The sequence below is a fragment of the Netta rufina genome (assembly GCF_964035555.1).
Source record: "Netta rufina genome assembly, chromosome: 1".
Classification (NCBI taxonomy): Eukaryota; Metazoa; Chordata; class Aves; order Anseriformes; family Anatidae; genus Netta; species Netta rufina.
In genome coordinates this window covers 52,152,680-52,173,422 of record NC_140123.1, presented here as the reverse complement: position 1 = coordinate 52,173,422, position 20,743 = coordinate 52,152,680, and the positions used below count along the sequence as shown (strand labels likewise).

General features: G+C 37.7%; 1 protein-coding gene across 1 annotated transcript in view; it reads right to left on the bottom strand.

Moving 5' to 3' along the window:
- GPC5 (glypican 5) overlaps positions 1 to 20,743 on the bottom strand; it is a gene marked incomplete at both ends in the record, with an annotated part of 756,320 nt that overhangs the window by 624,285 nt on the left and 111,292 nt on the right. Inside the window, one exon of the mRNA XM_084285812.1 lies at positions 9,031 to 9,725. Coding sequence (XP_084141938.1) covers positions 9,031 to 9,725 — 695 coding nt within the window. The remainder of the gene's footprint in view (positions 1 to 9,030; positions 9,726 to 20,743) is intronic.

Sequence of the window (20,743 nt, the reverse complement as noted above, 5' to 3'; positions counted from 1 at the left end):
TGACCAAGGAGCAGGAGCGTGTGTAGAAGGAAGTCTGGGAGTTGAATGTAGTAAGTTGTTCCTGATCTCAAGCTGCTCTTTTTTTTTTTTTTTTTTAAACTACAGAATTGGAGAACTCCCTCATAATGATGCTGCCTGCACGTCTCTGTGTTGTGTAAATGCTAAAATATGATGCTCACACAGCAGCAGATGAATCATAGACAGATGAAGTCAACTATTTGGAAGAGCCAGCTAGATACTTGGCTCTACTTATCTATTTCCAATCAGATAAAGTACACCTAGAATGTCTGCAATAGAGAAATTTACTATGCAGCTTAAATACCAAGAATACATATAATAAACCAAAATAGTCATAAATTATATAATGCAATATAATCTGCTTAATGTGTAAAAGAATAACTGAATAGGTTACTCTGTAATAATTGCCAGTTTTGCTTTAGTATATACAGGAAATTAGGCTGTGAAATTATCTTTTCACATAGTTAATTCTTCTTATATGTAGAACTTCTATTTCTTTTTAACTATTGTTTTGATTTTCAGGCAATGTTATTTCATAAAAGCATCTAAACAGAAGTTTTTATTACATTTAATTTACAAATAACAAAATCTTGAATGCATCACTTTCAAATGTTTCTCATTTCATTTTATATTAAGGGAATGAGAAGACTGAGGTGGCAAGAAAAAATGTGTGAAGTTAAGGTTAAAGCCCTTAGCCATTTTGATAAAGGTTATGCAGCATTCCCATTCATAATCCTCAAAATCAAGGAATGATGAATTGCTGATTCCTCCAGCCATGAGTCAAAATAAGAGAAGTTGGTGGCAAAATAGTTACTGTAGTTGAGTCAAATGTGGGTCTCTTCTGTGTGTATACTGTTAGGTGCACTGAAACATATGGAAATAGTATTAAAAGACATTCATACGGCAGTGTTTAATTAGAGACACTGAATTGTTTTAGAGTAAATGTTTATTATTTTCCTCATTTCCGCATTTTTCTAAATCTTCATTTTTAATGGAAGTGTTGTGGGTTTCTTTTTCTTCAATTTTCCTGAATTTTCATTAGATGGTTAACTCTTAAGCTTTTCAAATAAATTCAAGGGCAGATATTTTAAATAAAACTTAGAAGTACAGCCTAATATTTTCCTTACAGTAAAATATTGTATCTCTGACTGTTATCAAATCAACAACTGTTTTTGATAAACACTGTACTGTGTGTTCTTACAGGCATCTGATATAGAAGTTCATTTCAGGTGGGCTGAATATAGCTCACAAGCTACAACTTTGTTTTTAAGTATGTGATGAATTTCAGATCTCTTTCATGACCTGATTAATGTAGCAGATTTATAATTATAATTTTCCAGAATTAAGATTCCTTTAAAATTAAAGTTTTATTTTTAATATGATCAAATAGCTTCTGAACTTATTTAACATGAAACCACTCTTAGCAAGTAACCAAAGTGCAGTAGCTATGAAGCAGTATGCATAGTACTGCTATATTTGGAGGTATATAAAAGGGATTTAGATAGTAAGGCAATGGATTCACAGGATAGCTATTTCAAAAGATGCCAATTTCTTGCAGCTCTTTAAGTGCTTCAACTTGTCAAATTATGAAAGTTACTAAATATCCAAGTATGGGAATTCCCACAATTAGAAATATGGTTAATCTGGTCTTTTGTTGACCAGCAAGCTTCCTCCTTCCCTAAAATAAAAACTGCAATTGTACTGTGGCTTGCAAGCAAATAAGTGTGTATTTGGGTCATCCAAATGTGTTTTTCATTGTCTTCATTCAGTTTCTTTTTTAAATCTCAGGAATGAATTGGTTTAGTGCATTTCTGTAAGTACTTTATATTCTGGAACGGCATTGAATACGGTTGTGCAATTTTGCACCAGAAAAGCCCCAGTAAAAAGTAAACCAGATCCTAGAAGAAATAGAAAAGCAAATATTCTATTGATAATGTTTTTTAATATCTCTCTTTCTGGGAATATGAAATTCAGCATGTCACTACTGCAGCAATTCAGACTGCTTAGGTGTTTACAAGTAGTGAGTGAGTGTGGTGGTTTTACCAAGTTGGGCAACTGAACTCAACCACAACCGTTCTCTCACTCCCCCTCATCAAAGGAAAAGGGGAAGGACATAGGATGAAAAGGGTTCAAGGGCTGAGATAAGGACAGGGAGACCATCCAGCAATTATTGTTACAGGCAAAACAGACTCATAATGGGGAGATTAATATTTTTTAATATTAATTTATTGCCTGTCACTAGCAGATTAGAAGACACAAAACAAAAGAAAACTAGAAACACCTTCCCCTCAACCACCCTGTACCACCTCCTCCCCCCAGGGGAACAGGGAATGGGGGCTGCAGTCAGTCCCTAATGCTTCGTCTTCACCACTCCTTCAAAGTCACTCTCTGCCCCTGCTCCACGTGGGGTCCCTCCCACGGGATGCCATCCTTCCTGAACTGATCCTGCGGGGACTGCCCACAGGCAGCAGCTCTTCAGGAACTACTCCCACATGGGTCTGTACAATGGGGTCCATTCCCCAGGAGCAAACTGCTCCAGCATGGGTCCCCCCACAGGCAGCAGCTCTCCCCAGACTCCCTGCTCCTGCGTGGGCTCCTCTCCACGGGCTGCAGCCTCCTCCAGGCCACATTCACCTGCTCCACTGGGGGCTCCTCCATGGGCTGCAGTGTGGAGATCTGCTCCATGTGGGACCCATGGGCTGCAGGGAGACTGTTTTCTTAGACATCACTAATCAATACATTATAGTTCCTACATAACCTATTTAGAGACAGCCTGCTCCACCAGGGGCCTCTCCACAGGCTGCAGGGGAACTGCTGCTCTGGTTCCTGGAGTACTTCCTGCACTGACCTTGGTGTCTGCAGGGTTGTTTCTTACTCCTCTCTCTCCCAGTTGTGCAGGTTTGTTTTTTTTTTGTTGTTGTTTTTTTTTTTTTTCTTCCTTTTCTTGAATGTGTTCTCACAGAGGCTCAATCAACATCACTCACTGCCTCGGCTCTGGCCAGTGGCAGGTCCTTTTTGGAGCCATCTGGAGCTAGATCTGACCTGACATGGGGCAGCTGCTGGGCTCTGCTCGGAGAGGCCACCCCTGCAGCCTCCCTGCTACCAAGCCCTAGCCACTTAAGCCCAATACAGCTAGTCATTTCACAAAAAATAATAAGTAAGCAGAGTTCTAAATATAGTGTATTAGCTTCTTACTGCTGGCATTCTAAGACACAAGCACAAGAAAGATATTTTTTTTTTCTATTATCAACAGTATTTAAAAAAAGAGCAGGACAAAAGTCTCTTTCTGTACAATATAATCACGCACATTTTCAGAAGACATATAACTTAGAATTTCTTTCAGGATTAAGCTAAGAGAAATATAGGCACGTCTTTGTATGCATATATAGCTTTCTACATCATAGTCACATACTTCATTTTCCTCCAGATCCCCAAATCATGAGTGCCCAGAATATACAATGAACAACTAATCAATATTTCTTTTCATCTCTTTTACTCAGCATTAATCTCAGACACCGTCGATCTTTTGGGATTCAACAATAGTAGCTTAATGTTAAGTTTAGTTTGGAGGAAAGATTTTAATTATAAAGGCTTATGCCTTTTCTCATTCTTTTCTTTACTGATCCCTTCCCCTCTTCCTCTTGACTCAAACCCATTTCACCTCCTCTCAAGTCCACCATGATGCCAGCACATGACAGCACAATTCCTTACACCATGAAAATAAACCAGGGCTCCCTGAAACAGCTTTTTTTTTTCAGCTCCCTAACCAGCATCCACACAGGGAAAGGGATGAAGAAACATAGCTGAGGTTGATGCCAGACCAAGACGTAGCAAGCCAAAGTGAGGCTGGTTTAAGCTGTCATTGAGCCGCATTGTAAATGACACAGGAACTTGACTTTCCACGGCATGTGACCCTACCTACCATCAGCGCACCCAGAAAGGGTGCATACATACTCTTCCACAAAGAGTACTCTGTGGAAGAGTACATACTCTCCCCAGGAAGAGTACATACTCTTCCACAGGGTACAATATGGTTAATCTACACTAGAACTCTAGAAATCTTATTACAATCTCTCTTTTTCCTTCTGTCTCATGACTGAGATGCAGTGTCTAGCATCCACAGATGCAGTGTCTAGCGTAACAACTGTAAAATGGAAGTAACATGAAACAATTTATGACCACTTGTAAAAAGTTTCCATAATTTCTTTTTTTTTTTCTTTTTTTTTTTTTTTCTTTTCCTTTAAACAATGTTTAAACATGTTACAAAGTTCTTGCATATTCATTAGCCTGTATGGTTGCCCTCACTGGGGATTTTCCTGACTATGCCATAGTTCACACAAAACAGCATGTTGCTTAGCACAGAGAGCATAGTAAGAAGTTACAAGGTCCTGTATAGAAACAGGCATTTTTACCTGTTATCCAGTGCAACTGCACAATATCATCTTTTTCAGATTATCTTAATAACAAATAGCTTATACTATTCTCACTTTGTACAATGCTGCTCTCTTAAAACTCTGTGGCATTACATTTGCAGGAGTGTACATGCAGAAGGGTACTAAAAATGTTTCTGTTTCAGCTCCTACTAGCTAAAAAGCATAGAGCACGCTGCACTGAGCATAAACAGTGCATAAATGGACATATGTAGGCTTCAGGAGCACAGAAGAGAACTGGCATTAATTATATGCCAATACGTATATGTGAGCATATATAAGTATGTGAATATTTGCTCAACCCACAGATTTCCACTAGAGTCTGTGGAATAGCATGGGAAAATGTCCAGGTATAAAAATGATGAACTGATGCTGCATTTATCTGTCAGTAAATGGAGCTGTGGGAGGAAGGAATTAAAGGTGTGAATTCAAAATAGGAAGAACGAAGGGAAAGAGAGATTGCAACTGTAGACAGCATGGCACTGCTCTGATGGCCCAAGCAGAAAAGTGAACAAGTTGTAAATTACTGGGGAAAAAAAAAAAGTTTTGTAAAAGGAAGTGGTGTTATGCAGGCATTGGTCTTTCCACACCAAACAGAACAACATAATGTATGAATATACACTAGATTTAAATACAGATAAACACACAGCATGTTAGAAAGAAATCCTTTACACACACTTATTTACACAAACATACATATGATTAGATACAGAGCTATACAAATACATGTATCACTGAATAGGATACACTGCTGATTCTTACATTAACATTTGCATATGCATATTCCATATTTCCATACATTTTAAGATTTTTTTTTTCTTCTACCTGCTTCTTTAACATTCAAAAAAAGTACTTACTGTGATGAAATTCAACTTTAAAACTGCAGAAGCTGCTGAATGCCTAAGCAAGCCATTATTTGCTGGCTCATAATCATCTTCTCTGTGTCTGTTAGGATCACTGATGCATTAATTGCTTATCTAAATTTGAAATAGTTCATGAGTCACTCTGAAGATAAATAAATAAATATTAATGAGCCAATTTCAACAGAAATCATATCCTCTTCTTCTAAAAACTGAGAGACTGTCTTTATTCCATGTCAGAATCAGCTTTTATACCTAATGTATGGGCAAGTCTGAACTATAATCAAGCCATAATCAACAGATCAATACTGACCAACTAAATCACCATGTTTGAAGGGATCAATGTATCACAGTCTTATTGACCAAATTACGTATCAAAGAGGGAAAGAACTGATCAACTGTAACAAAGAGATTAAGTGAAAGATGCAACAAGGTTTATGAATAGTCTAAACACGTGGATCTGATGCAGATTGAGAGAAAAATGATTTTTTTAGCTTTTCAGGTTTGGAAGTGATTCTGTATGAAAAGACGTTACTGCAACAGAAGTAAACATTTGATCTTCAAACAAATACATCACCACAGAATATCACTGCTTAAGAAATTTTCTTATTTCTGATGTCTTCTGAGGAAAAGGGACAAGAAAGACATAGTTTTCAGAAACATCAAAATAAAGCATTTTGGTTTGGACCAATCTGAAATTTTCATAAAGCCAAAACACTGGGTGAAGGACTCTTCACCCATTTAGTTTTTCATTCAAATTGCATGAAAGATATTATGTTGGAGAGTAAAAACTTCCATTTTGAAAACACAAGTGTGCCAAGAGACTTTAAGCCTAGGGCAATGCTGGTAAACCCTTCAAAATGCAACTCTAAATCTTGAGAGGGGAGCTTTTTTCATACCAATTTCCCAGCATGAAGCAGGAAAGAGGCCCTTCCTTGAATCTTTACTTACTTTTCCTAGCTCATTCCTGAAAATTGTAGGGTAAAAGATTTAAAAATAAATAAATAAAATCTTAAGAGGAACAGGGACTATCCCTAAAAGGTTAATGTAGCTTAGGAACACATTAGGAATTGGACAGACATCAGTGAGGCACCATTAAGCCAAAATACTAGTGAAAAACCTCTTCAAAAATCACAGCTTTTCTTAATACAGTTCAGCAGCTAGAGATTTTGGCTAAAGTAGCTGTCTTGTGTAAAGTAGATCAAATGGGAAATTCTGAGAAATGGTCAATTTACCTATTACTCATTGACTACAAGCAGGATTCAAAACCTGTTTTAATAGACTGTGGGTTTTAACACAGTAAGAAATGATGAATCCTCTATTTATTATGCTAGGGCAAGTAATTTACTGTCAGCTGCTTAGCAGAAAATGCTGCTTCAGCTTCAGCTAGTCAAGTAAGGAGGAAAGTTGTAGTACTCCTAAAAGTATTACTGGTACCTTCCACCCCACAGTGGTGCACAGCCATAAATGGACCTGTGTACCCTTCAAAAGTGAAGACATCTACTTTGACCAAGATATCCAATCCAGCTTTAAGAACAGAATATGCCACTGTCAGTGAAATCTGCATGAAGAAATACACAGAAAAATACACTTACAAAACATATCATGGATTAAATATAGGAAGAATTTAAATTTTGCTATTTACACAGCTTCAATGAATTTGCTGATATACTTTCATTCTAATGTGTAGCTAAATACTGTGTATTTCCCCAAACTGTATTTAAATTCTTCACAGGCATTCACAGATAAGATAGCTGCCACTTAACTTGCTTTTTCCCTTAGATTTATATAAGGAAGGACTTAGTCCATGTTGCAGATGAACTGTGCTACACTTCCTCTGAAACGCATAATATGAAAATAATATACTCTACATTATGGGTTCTGTGAGGCAGGCCATTGGTATCTCAAGAAAGAATTGCTTGTATTTATTGTTATGAGAATATAACAATAACATGGTTAAACAATTTTCTTATGTAGAGCTCATGAAAAACAGGTTTTTGTGCTCTGAAAAGCTATAAGAAGATACCAGTTCCAAAACAAATATTAATGCTGAGACTTATACTGTCATTTTTGCAAACTTTGGGATATTATTTTGTCTTTAAAGAACATTTGAATATATGGATAATATATATTTGTGGAGTTACTTTTTCACAAGATAATTTACTGTCCCCCTTTTAATCTTCATCAATGATCTGGATGAGGGCATTGAGTGCACCCTCAGTAAGTTCACAGATGACACCAAGTTAGGTGCATGTGTCGATCTGCTTGAGGGTAGGAAGGCTCTGCAGGAGGATCTGAATAGGCTGGACCAATGGGCTGAGGTCAACTGCATGAAGTTCAATAAGGCCAGGTGCCGGGTCCTGCACCTGGGGCACTATAACCCCAAGCAGAGCTACTTGATGAGTGGTCAACTAGGACATGAGTGGTTGGAAAGCTGCCAGGCAGAGAAGGACCTGGGAGTGATGGTTGATAGTCGGCTGAATATGAGCCAGCAGTGTGCTCAGGTGGCCAAGAAGGCCAACAGCATCCTGGCTTGCATAAGAAACAGTGTGGCCAGCAGGGCTAGGGAAGTGATTGTCCCCCTGTACTCGGCTCTGGTGAGGCCGCACCTCGAGTACTGTGTTCAGTTTTGGGCCCCTCGCTACAAGAAGGACATCGAGGTGCTTGAGCGGGTGCAGAGAAGGGTGACGAAGCTGGTGAGGGGTCTGGAGAACAAGTCCTACGAGGAGCGGCTGAGGGAGCTGGGCTTGTTCAGCCTGGAGAAGAGGAGGCTCAGGGGCGACCTTATCGCTCTCTATAGGTACCTCAAGGGAGGCTGTAGCGAGGTGGGGGTTGGTCTGTTCTCCCAAGTGCCTGGTGACAGGACGAGGGGGAATGGGCTAAAGTTGCGCCAGGGGAGTTTTAGGTTGGATGTTAGGAAGAACTTCTTTACCGAAAGGGTTGTTAGACATTGGAACGGGCTGCCCAGGGAAGTGGTGGAGTCACCATCCCTGGAAGTCTTTAAAAGACGTTTAGATGTAGAGCTTAGTGATATGGTTTAGCGGGGACTGTTAGTGTTAGGTCAGAGGTTGGACATGATGATCTTGAGGTCTCTTCCAACCTAGAAATTCTGTGTGATTCTGTGTGTGATAAATATTATGACACAGTCCATTGTTTACACTTGGTCAGTGTAAAAGAGAGATAAGATAAATTAAGAGATGCAGTTGTAAAATTAAGATAACCTAAGAGGTGCAGCTGTAAAGCTAAACCTAAAACTATTCGGTACATCTATTGAAAATATCAACTTCTAAACAAAAATGGTGAAGGAATTGAAGTTTCCATTCAAATTTGCAATAAAATTTTCACTCAGGAAATTTTTGAAATATCTGTGGTTTCAAGGGGAAATATGTTTCAACATTACTTCACATATCTAGATGATTCTGATTTTAAAATATCCATTTATGAATTTCTTTCATTTTTAAAATCCTTTACTTTAAATGCTGCCAAAACACTGAATCTCATCTTGATGCCAAACTTGTGAATTCATTATGTGAAATTAGAAGTTCATGTGGATGATTAAGGTACATCAAACTACAGTGCTGGAAACACACACTGCTAAATAAAGCTGAATTTTGATACAAACGTGTTCATTGGCATAAAAACGGCCAAACAAGTATTAGCTATTAGTGCTACTTTCTCTAGTGTCCTGTTTGCACCAAGCATGGATAACAACAGCTTCTTACCTGCTCAGATAATTCAGGTCCGTGTACACGAGCTTGTATGAGAGCATCATTAACAACTGAATGAAAGTTTAGAAGCACGTGCTCAATGTCATATGTCCCACGCATGGCGCTTGAGAGCTCCTCCAAGGACTGAATGTATGCCTGCCAATGAAGATCAACTTCTGCCATGTAGGCTAAGCAGCCTCGGATGACATTGAGGCAGTAGCCCATACAGGGTTTACTTAAAGTCAGCCCTTGGCAATGGGGGCAGTACTGCATTCTCAGTAAAGCTCTGCTGCAGTCTTTAGAGAAATGCAGATGATCTGTTGTATTGATCACTTCAATGCCCAAATTCAGAGCCTGCAGGAAAGTCCGGCTGGGTAACAGTGATCTTCCCATTTGTCCTATGACCTTCTCGGGAATGTTACCAAAGGGTCTGATATCTCTTCTAGCCATTCGGAGGCACTCTGTGTATTCCAGTGAAACATCAGTCTGACCAGGGTTAATAATGTGGTTGTAGACCACTGGGAACAGGTTGTCAAAAAATCTGTTGACAAATTCCTCTGTGTTGATGTCTGTGCCAAATATGAAGAGTCCAACATCTGTGAAAAACTCCTGAATGCGTGTAGCAGCCTCAGCAGCCATGTTCCTATATGCATTGCAGAAAAGTGTGCTTGTGTAATTCTCAGCTAGTCTGATGAGCGTTTCAAAGGTTTCTGTAATAAAAACGAATAAATTAAAAAATAAATAAAATTAGAGCAGGAACTTAAAACAATCACACAAGGATATCTTACATTTATCCTGACAGCATTTTTGTAAAGATTGTGATTTAGAGTTTATGCAGAGGGAATACTCACAAACTCTGACAACTACATTTTCTATGCAAGCAAATACCTTACAAATAAGGTTACAACACTGTAATAATTTATCTGTATTCTTGGAAGAATTTATTAAGTACAGTCTAAACAAATATAAAAGGAAATCAGTTGTAAGCTGAGTTATTAATCTACAAAGCACAACAAAGCTTTACTGTACCTGTCTACACATATACATACATGATCTCTCTCATCCCGCAACTCATTCTGCAACTTGCAATAAAAAGAGAAATGCTCTTAGTCATTCTACCTCAAGTCTTTCCTCTTGCTATCTTAAATGGTTGGGCAAAAGTAATATTAAACAATTGAAATGACTCTTCCATTCCATTAAAACTTAACCTTTAAAAGACAAAGAGTTTGTCTTCTTGTCTTCCAAAGGAAGGAAATGTACTAAACACATAAGAGAACAAGCTTTTAAAAATAATGCTGGTTAAAAATAAAGCTGTCAATTGCTGTGGTCAAAGTGATGGAACATGGAGAATTTCTCTTGCCAGTCATTGTGCTGGATACACACATTCTAAGCCTCAAGATCTCCATAGCCTGTTAAGCTTATACTTATGTATACTGAGTAATTTTTATCAAAACAGTTAAAATATATTGGAAAAGAATTCAGTCCTGACTTGATCTGTGATTTGCAGGTGTAAAAAGAAAGGAAAAAAAAAAAAAGGCAAAACAGAACAAGACTGTATGCATTGAGGAATTCCAAGATATGCCTGGGAAGTTTTCATTTCAGGTTAGGCAAAGGAGCAATATAGAAATCAATAGGAAACTTACTTGAGAGTTGAAAATAAAAACACAATGAAACATCATGTATTAAAAGCATTAACTCATTTTATCCACTAGACAGCTATGACTAGGTCCTTTCAACCCAGGCTATTCTATGATTCCATGATTCTATGATTCTATAAATCTATGATGCTGCAATTCGATAATTCTGTGATTTGGTAAGTTTATTTCATTCATTCAATATGGAATCTAATGCCTTAAAATTAAAATTCTGTGTTAAAAAAAATAAAAATAAAAAACCTTCAGAAGCTACATAGGATAAAAGGCACAAATAAACAAAGGGAGGAACTCATGAGATGCAATAGTATAAATGGGCCAGTGTTACTAGAAAGACTGTAGCCTGGTCTTCAAGGGAGCTTGACTCATTTAAAAATTCTTTTTTTTTTTCAGTTTTTAAATGGACCTCTCCATAGAAATAAAATTGAGGGAAAGCATGAAGTACATTCAACACTGTCCTACCAGTGATGTTAAAAATAGGAAGAGTCAAATAGTGTCAAAAGATATCAGGCAGTTATTGAAGCAAATTGAAGTCTGATGAATAGGAATATTCAGGAACAGCAGAATACCAGGTATAATTCTAATGTAGTCACTAAGACTGGCTATCGTGTCTTTGATATACATCTATACATAAGAATAAATGCCTAATTTCCAATAAAAAGCTTGTTCAGGTCAATGAAATAACTCTCACTGACTCCAGAGGGTTTGAAATTGCCGTCTTTATGAAGAGAAAAAATCACAGGCATGTTTATCTAATCTGCTAATACCTTCTATGCATTGTTTCTTCCAATAAAAATGAGATACGTGCTTAGGTAATACGTCATTACCTCTGTTGCTCTGTTGCCTATTACCTATTAACTGTCTTCCATCCTCAGGAAGGTGGAAGGATTTTGCTACCTATCTCTTTTCCATTCTTCTAGCATGTACATAAGTAAGAAAAAAAATGTTGACTGCATCCAGTAAAGAGTAGGAAAGTGCATTCAATTTGTCTCATTCTTGTCATTATGACACATGCATATGTGCCTCACTCGTAAGGTGAATTTATCTATAAGCATGTACACATGACAAATACCAAAGTGATTCAGCAAAAGGTTCAAATCCACATGCAGCTGGGCTCCTATCATACCCCGTGGAGACAATTCCTGGATTCAAAATAGGAAACTCTCTTCAGTATACCCCATATGTTGACAAGTGGAAGTGCTAGCTGACTAAGACACAGTATCAGATTGACCAAGATGCCCACCTTAAGGCAACTGCACCGATGACATCTCCACCAGCTATAAAGGCAGCCTCTACTACAGAGGCTTGACTTAGTTGGCTGAAGAACATTCAGCACCATTTCCAGTGTTAGATGCCATTTAGCTGCCTGTCCAGAAAGGCATGGGTAACCTGCAGGTCCTGCATCACACCTGACAGTTTAATATGGATATTATGCAATTAAAATAGTACTAGACAGCTATGTCTAAAGAACTGAAGTAAATTCTAGATATCTAGTTATCACTGACTGAAGAACCCTTAATTTGAAAGCCTGAAGTAGACAGAGTATCAGAAAAAAAAAATAAGTCATATTGATTCCTGTTTTAGATGATTTAAAATAACAGCCAGTAAAATGGCTATTTTTGTAACTGTAGATCCAGTCTACACAAATTTTGCTAATGCTTCAGATGAAATTTATTCAAGGAGGTAATGGTAGTAAAATAATGATTTTATAATAATCTCTTTAGAATGACATGAACAAGATTTCTATGACCCTTTTCAATTTTTTATTATTACTTTTTCATGGATGAAAAACATAAAGTATGCGATCTAAAATGTCTGCTATAATCTATGGCTGCAATATTCTATTAACAGCACAAATATTAGATGAAAGAATAAATCATGCTGCACATGGATAATCAATTGAATTTACAATGTAGTCTAAACAATAACAAACTTCTGAGATTAAATTATGTTTTAGTACCTCAGCAACCCACAGATGAATGGGTACAATAATCAGCTGCATGATTTATTGACTATTTGTGCTTTTCTAGACAGCATATGGTAATACTGGCTACTTGTATTTACAATTCTTCATCACACTGTTTAATTGTCATTTTAGCATTTTATTTCATTTTTTAATTTGTTAATCAGACTTATTCTACTGGCACATTTCTTGCTTCATAACTTCCAAAACTACTCAATAAATTTGTTTTGCCCACAGACAGCTTGAACAATGACAGAGAGCAAAGCAGATCTATGTTTACTTACAATATTGAACAGCTCCTGTGAACATCTACAACGGCAATCTATTTACAACACTTTCAGAGGCTTCAAGGACTAACCAGGTTATGCTGATTCAATACTGCAAGCATAAATTTAACAATGTGTTTCTGTATATTTTTAAGTCTATAGGCCCAGACTAACAGTATCAGTCTTAATTACTCAGCAACATAAAATAAGTGGCAAGTTTTCAATCAGTATAAAACCAATACATTTTAAATGTAACTAAGATGAGCCAGACAAGCTCTTTTTACTGTTATTAAATGCTCACTTGTTTATAACTGCTTCTCTAATTTTCAGGCATACAGGTGCTCAGTGCCTCTTATCTCCATCCTTTATGAGATCTTTGTCATAACCACTAAGTATACTTTCTGCAGCACTACCACGAGTGGTATCTAGCATTTACCCAGGGGAACATGCAACTATATATTTTTGCTAAAACAAAAATTATGATTTGTACATTCCTAAGTCAAAAATCAGGGCTGTCAATATACTAGCCCCTTAATTTTTTGAAAATAAAATAAAATAAAATCTTTCTTGTTTCTTGTAAGCAACAAATCACAAGACTTAAAAAAAAAAAAAAAAAAAAAAAAAGATATTTACTGCATTTATTCAGAGGATTCTTCATATCTGGATTATTTTTTGTTGTTGTTGATAATAGCATATTTAAGTGATTACAAAATGTGATGTAAAACAACCATCTAGCTCAGTGCCTGCCCCTCCGCTCCCCTCGTGAGGAAGCTGCAGGCTGCCGTGAGGCCTCCCCTCAGCCTCCTCTGCTCTGGGCTGAACAAACCAAGGGACTGCAGCCAATTCTCATACATCTTGCCCTCCAGGCCCTTCACCATCTTTGTGGCCCTCCTTTGGACAGTGTAATATTTTTATGTCCTTCTTATATTGTGGAGCCCAAAACTGCACACAGAGGTCAAGGTGAGGCTGCACTAGCACAGAGTAGAGCGGGACAATCCCTTGCCTCAACCAGCAAGCAATGCCATGCTTGATGCATGCCATGATACAGTCGGCTCTTTTGGCTGTCAGCACACACTGTTGACTCATATTCAACTTGCTGTCGACCAGAACCCCCAGATCTCCATCCATGGGGCTGCTCTCCAGCTCTCCAGCCTTTCATACGACAGTCTGTATGTATATCCAGGGTTGCCTTGTCCCAAATGCAGAGTCTGGCAGTTGCTCTTGGTAAACTTCATATTGTTGGTGGTTGCCCAGCCCTCTATTCTGTCAAGATGTCTCTGCAAGGCCTCTTGGAGTTGGATGGGAGTTTATAGTTACCACAGTCATAGTCCTCCAGCTCAGGGCTCCAGGGGGTCTCAGGACCCATCATCAGCATTAAAGACAGAGGCAAAGGAGGCATTAAGCCTCTCTGCTTTATTTACCTTCCTATTTGTGAGGTGACCATCCTCATCAAGTAACAGACCAATGTTATCTCTGGTCCTCCTTTTGCTTGTAACATACTTAAAGAACATCGCCCCCTCCCTTTTTTTTTTTTTTTTTTTTTTTTTTGTCCCCAGCAATACTGGCAACCTTCAACTGTAATTCAGCTTTGTCTGCATGAATTTTGCCCCTTCAATGGTGAATAGCATCTCTGTAGTCCTTCCATGTCACCCAACCAGCTCACTTTTCAGTCTAGCTTTCTGGCCTCATGAAACCAACAAACAAAAAGTCAAAACCTGGATTTCCTTATGCAGTTCACATATGTACGTATGTGGTCAAGATGCAGTCTACTTTATGAAAATTGCTGAAAACCTATCTTGTAATAGCTATTGAGAATTTTCATGAGATTATCTCATGAATTACTACCTGATTTTTGTTGGCAAGATGCTTTTTAATGACTATTAAAGTTTAATTAGAGCTCACTCAGTGGACCCTAGAACAATAGAGGTTAAATTTAGACACAATTCAATAATGTTTACTGTCGTATAAGTAATTACGTAACTATGTGTTCATGTGTTTATTCCCTTGAGCTTTGTATTTCAATGCTCTTTAACCTTCACCAAATTCTTTTCAAACATAACAAAAAAAATCTTTTTTAAATGCAACATTATTTCAATTTAGAGACACCATTAGTATAACAGTACATTATCTATTTTTATTATCCAGCTTCACAGGGGGTGCTCATAGCCTTTCACTGTATCTGTAGATGCTCTGCTAAGCTGTGTTTTGCAAGTCCTGCTAGAGCACTGCCAATTAATAGGTTCCCAAAGCAAGTAATGGCTTCCAGGAAGGAGATGGATATAATAGTTGCTGGGAACATGTCTCTTCCAAACTATAACCCCCCTGTGAATTCCACTTTATTATATGATTCTACCCCATCGTGCAATACAACAAGGGGTACACTCAAAATTGAATGGTTACCTCCCCATTCCCTTTACATCTGTGTAACCTAGTTTATGAGGAGCTAGAATCTGTCTCAATAAGTTATAAAACCACACAGAAACACAGGGCTAGGAGGAACATGAGATGTCCTCTAATACATCCTTTGAACACAGGACAAGTTTAACTATATATATGTTCTCATATATTAACACATTCATATAACTTATTCTTAAAAAAAGCACAGGGAGGCCACAATCTCCAGGAAAACCATTCCAGTGCTTCACCATCCTCTCATATATTCACTACAATGCAAATAAATTATTTGCTTCTTCCTCCCTTTAGGTATTTCAGCTTAGATCACCCCCACTTGACTGCAAACATCTACAAAGCCCAAATGGAGCTCTGAACTAGATGTTTGCATCACAGCTAATCAGAGAGGAATGGGCATGATTCATCTGACCCAATTTAGGTGTCCACATGGAAATAAGACGAATCACGCTGCTTCTCCCCTCTAATTATAGAGAGAAAGAGGTTGATTAGTTCAGAGAACATATGTAAAGTCAGGTGATTACTTAACACCTAAAGGTGTTACTTAACATCTCTTCTCACATACCCACAGTTTGGTTCCCTGACATGCACGGAAATGAGATTAACTTGGCCTATCTTGTCCCCAGTAAATAAAATTTCATTGTTTCTTATCAACTTGATATTTTCTTGTACTTAGTTTCTAAATATTTCAGCCTGAAATTAAGTTAACCAGTCTAAAATGATCTATCTGTCCCCTTTTTTATTTAACAAAAACAAACAATTGCTTATTCCACTCTTTTGCTACCTCTATATGTCCAAGACAACTACTAGTATACTTCAAAGCATGCATTTTGACCAGTGAAGATCCTTTACATGCTTCCAACACTGCTCCATAACTGTGCAGAGGTCCTTCATCTGTTAGAAGTGTGATCATCATTGGCGATATCTGGGCTCCACATATGGCATCAGCAGGGCTGAGCAGCTGGGGAGGATCACCTCCCTTGACGTACTGGCAACACTCTTAAATTAAGCCCAGCGTGCCCTTGGCGTTCTTGGCCACAAGGGCACGTTGCTGCCTCCCTCCCAGTCAGCCAGCTGTCCACCAGGCCTGCCAGGTCCCTCTCTGCAGAGCTGCACTCCAGCAGGTCAGCCCCCAGCCTGGACTGGTGCTTGGGGTTGTTCCTCCTAGGTGCAGGACCCTGCACTTGCCTTTGTTGAACTTTGTTGAACTTGATGATCAAAGGAGGAAGGTGCTCAGAAAAAAAAAAAAAAAAATCAGCCCATGAAAAGGCAGAGTTAAAAAAAACAAACAGACCAAAGGAATCCTGTATGTTTCGTAAATGATTTTGAATGCATGCATGCCAATACTGATGAAAGCAGAGATGGATACTAAACAATGAGAACTTCCAAACCCCAAACCCACAAGCAGAAAGGGCAGCAAAAGATTACATCACCTTATCACACCTATCACACAAGCACACAAGGTGGTGATTCATCTCAGCTACCACCTCAGCTGAATACCATATTCTCTTTTTTTTCTCAGTGGAAAGTAATGGGGATGTTTAAGGTGTGACTCATCTTACCTATTTTAGATGTTTATGGGAAGATGAATCATGCCAAAATGTTTATGGAGAGATGAATCATGCCAAAAAAAGTGTCTCTCCCAATTTACTATAGAGATTTCTGAGCGTGACAAGCTTAGCAATCCATTATCATCATTAGTTTTGCCATTTCACCTGTATAACTCGTTTATCTTGGTTACATATTTAGTTATAAATTCTGTATTATTGACATATTTACTTATATCTTCTACATTATTATTACTTATAACTTCTGTATTAACCTGTAGTATCTGCATCTGAATTTCCACTGTAGAAAATTAGATCGAACCGTGTCTCCTCCAGAGATTTCTGTCCAAAGACTTTTCTGTAACTAGATCTGCTTTTAAAATGTTATATTCATTGAGATTCAACTGCACAAATGCAATCTATAACACAGATTTTTTTTTATGAACTCTTAAAGAGAACATACATTCTGTAAAAACAAAAAAAAAAGCTGATCAATATACCTCAGTAAGTTAAAAGTGATGTCCCATTTCTTTATGAAGTTTACAGCGAGTTGAATGTTGGCCTATCAGCCACACAAATGTGTATTCATTGACTTTTATATGTGCATACTGAACATACATACACTTGTATACCTGAATGCAATTCCTTCACTAAAAGAGGAAATTTAGAAAAATATATATTACATTATCAACTATAGTTCTTTTATCTTTTAATTTCTGTCTCTGTCAAACTATTTTGATTCTGTGTTAATAACCAAAACACGTAAGGTGAAAAAGGGTGCAGGACATAATGGAGGTAAATTTTTGCTTATGCAGACAGACGAATTTTAGTGCCTTTTTCACTAGCAGTGACTCTACCAGCATAGACTCTCATAATTTCAACCACTCTTCATAAGTAAAATGTGTCATGAAAATGCAGTCTCGTTTTTCAAAATCTCCCTTCTATTCACTGTGAACATGACTCTCTTCCAGAATACCACTACAAAAGATGTGTAATACATAATGTAACTGTCAATACTTGAATGCTAAAACATCAAGAGACAAGCCAGAATTCCAAAAGGAATTCTGTACTTTGACAGTACTTACAAAAGATACATGCAGAATCTCTCTGTCTGAAAAAAAAAATATTTTCTAAGACACTGAAGAAAGACAATTTATTTGTAACATTAAATTAGACTGCACTGCCAGCTTTCCACACTTCTAAAGCTATCCACCAATAATGAATAACAAGCCCACTGCAGAAAAGAGGTCTAGGGAAAGAATTTGACCACAACAGCCATAACCAATAGTTTTCACTTATCTTTTTTTTTTCCAGGTCATCCCTACTAATTCTTTCCAAAATAACCTGTGTGATTCTATAGAGAAAATCTACTACAGGTACCACTCCCAAAACACAGTATGGATGACACTGTGTAAGTTTCGGCACTCTCCAGAGTTTTCCAATATTACTCCAGAACGCTCGATAACCTCTGTATCCTTCTGACACTCCAGTAGAGCACCTCAAGTTCATTTTGGTTGCTGTAGTACATTCTTCATACTATTTCTGACTGAAACAAAGCATTAAAAAATAAATTAAAAATAATGTAAAATCACACATGTACACATGTGTGATTGTACACACACAACCAAGTAGAACATGAAAGGATGTGTCCAGTCTGTTCCAGAAGGAGTTGGCCCTAAGTGGTGTCAACACAAGCAACATCACTGCCTGGCCTGTGGCCTGGTAATGTCTCCACAGATCTGCACAGGCAGCAGTGTTGATATCGCTAAGTATGTCCAGTTCTCGCCAACTTCCTTCTGTAATCTGGGAGACAGTGCTGTAATGCTCTGTCCTTCTTGTATGCCTTCCATCTCACTGCCAAATTTTCATTTGGTTTCAGAATGGCTGATGGGGCTCCCTCAACCCTCTCCTAATAGAGATGGAAGAAATAAAAGAAGTACAGGGTAGAAAAGCATTGAAAGCTGTGTCCCCTACTAAACATTAAGAGTGGTGGCCCCATTTCCCACTCAGTTTAGCAGACACATTTTAACCCCCTGCCAAATCCAGTTTCACAAGCAGATTATATATTAAACTATTTCCTGAACTGGCCACTTGCCTAGCACTGACAAAATGGTTGTAACCACAACTCTTCAGCACACTGTTGAGAACAAGAGCAGGGGGAAAAAAAAGGAACAACAGAGAATACTTCTTTCTCTATTGTGACCATCCAAGAAAAGAAAACTTCCAGTTCCAGCAGTATGTTTCTTTTATAAGAAAGGCATGTCAAATCATCCTACTTTAATCCTAAGGGACGAGTGATAATTCATCTCCTGAACACATAATGTTACCCTTGAATACAGGGTACTCCAAAGATGTAAAAGCTTTCTGCATGACCATGAAAATCATTTCTCTAGAAAACAACATTCTGCTTTCTCATATGCAGTACATTCAAGAAATACACTTCCAAATTACCAAAAAATGTGCCGTGAAAACAAGAGAAGGTTGAACAGTAAGGGAAATTATTGAGAATCTTAGATGTGTTCTGCTACTCACTTTGCAAGTTTGTGTATATTAAATGTTACGGGAATTTTCAGTTGTGAAAACTAATTACCTTTCTCACTTTATTTGTATGTCTTATTGAAATGACATTTACGGCAAAGATACAGGAACGTCTTGCTCTTTTTAAAATGTCCTGTGTACCAGTGGTTCAAGGAGAATCCCCAAACCAGTGAATGTTATGGACTCTCGATGAAGGACTCTGCTTGAGGAAGGGAAATGCATCCAGAAGCTGTCATTTGACTTGAAGCAAATGGCATGGAAGGGCCATTTCCTTTCTCCTTTAGCTGGCAGATAATGCACATTCATATCCCTTAATGCTGCTCTATAGTAAATACATGACCAGTCACATGCTAGGAGGCTGAAGAACAGAGCATGTGTGCAATGAGTAGCACTGAAGTGTGCTTCTGAAGCAGCATCATTTATCTAAAGTTGAGTATCAAGCCATTATTTAAACTACTAATTCTTAGATTCTTTGAGTTCTTCCTTGGTTTTTTTTTGCCTTTTTTTTTTTTGTTGGTGTTGTTGGTGGTTTTTTTTTTGTTTGTTTTTTTCACTTAACATCTTTCTGCATGGTTTGGTTCAGCTGTACAAATTGTTGCTCATGTATAGCATGATGCAGTACTTTATTTCATGCAACACTAATACATTCCTGCTATAAAATCTATAGTCTTCAATGATTAAATATATATATATATTTCAAATTTCTCCTGGATGGCTTAGTTTATATAGGTATGGAAGACAATTCTAAAATTTGAATTTGCCACTGACGATGTTCTGATTTTGGGGAAAAAATAAACTAGATATTATTTTGTCTTTTCTATATGTTTAAAAATGGTAATTTGTAGTACCATAATAATGAGGAAATTTCTGCTAAAATGTCTTTTTTTTTTTTTTTTTTTTCTTTCAAAGTGCAAAGCAAGATTCACTTCAGCTTACTTTATCCATCTAGAAGTTAAATACTTAGTCTACCCTACCTATGTAGATGATCAGTGGGTTCAGACAGGCAACTCCTCGTATTTTATCTCTGACGCAAATTCAGGAATACTGATTAATTAAATAGATGCTTTAACTGTGCAAGTCATAGTTCCCACTCAGACAGACAGCTCTGAATGGCAATTCGTCCTGATAATGGCAGCCATCCACCTTAGGATAGGATGAGATCCACTCTAAGTTGCATTTATTTCTTCATGAACTATGTTGAGCCTAAATGATTGATAGATTAGATACTCCTTTAGCTACTTTGTGGGTAACTAAAATTAGAAAAGATGAATCCCACTCATACAGTCTGCAAATTCAATCAGGTTTAGTGCTAAGTAAATTTAATATTGACTTTACCTACATCACAGGTCTTCA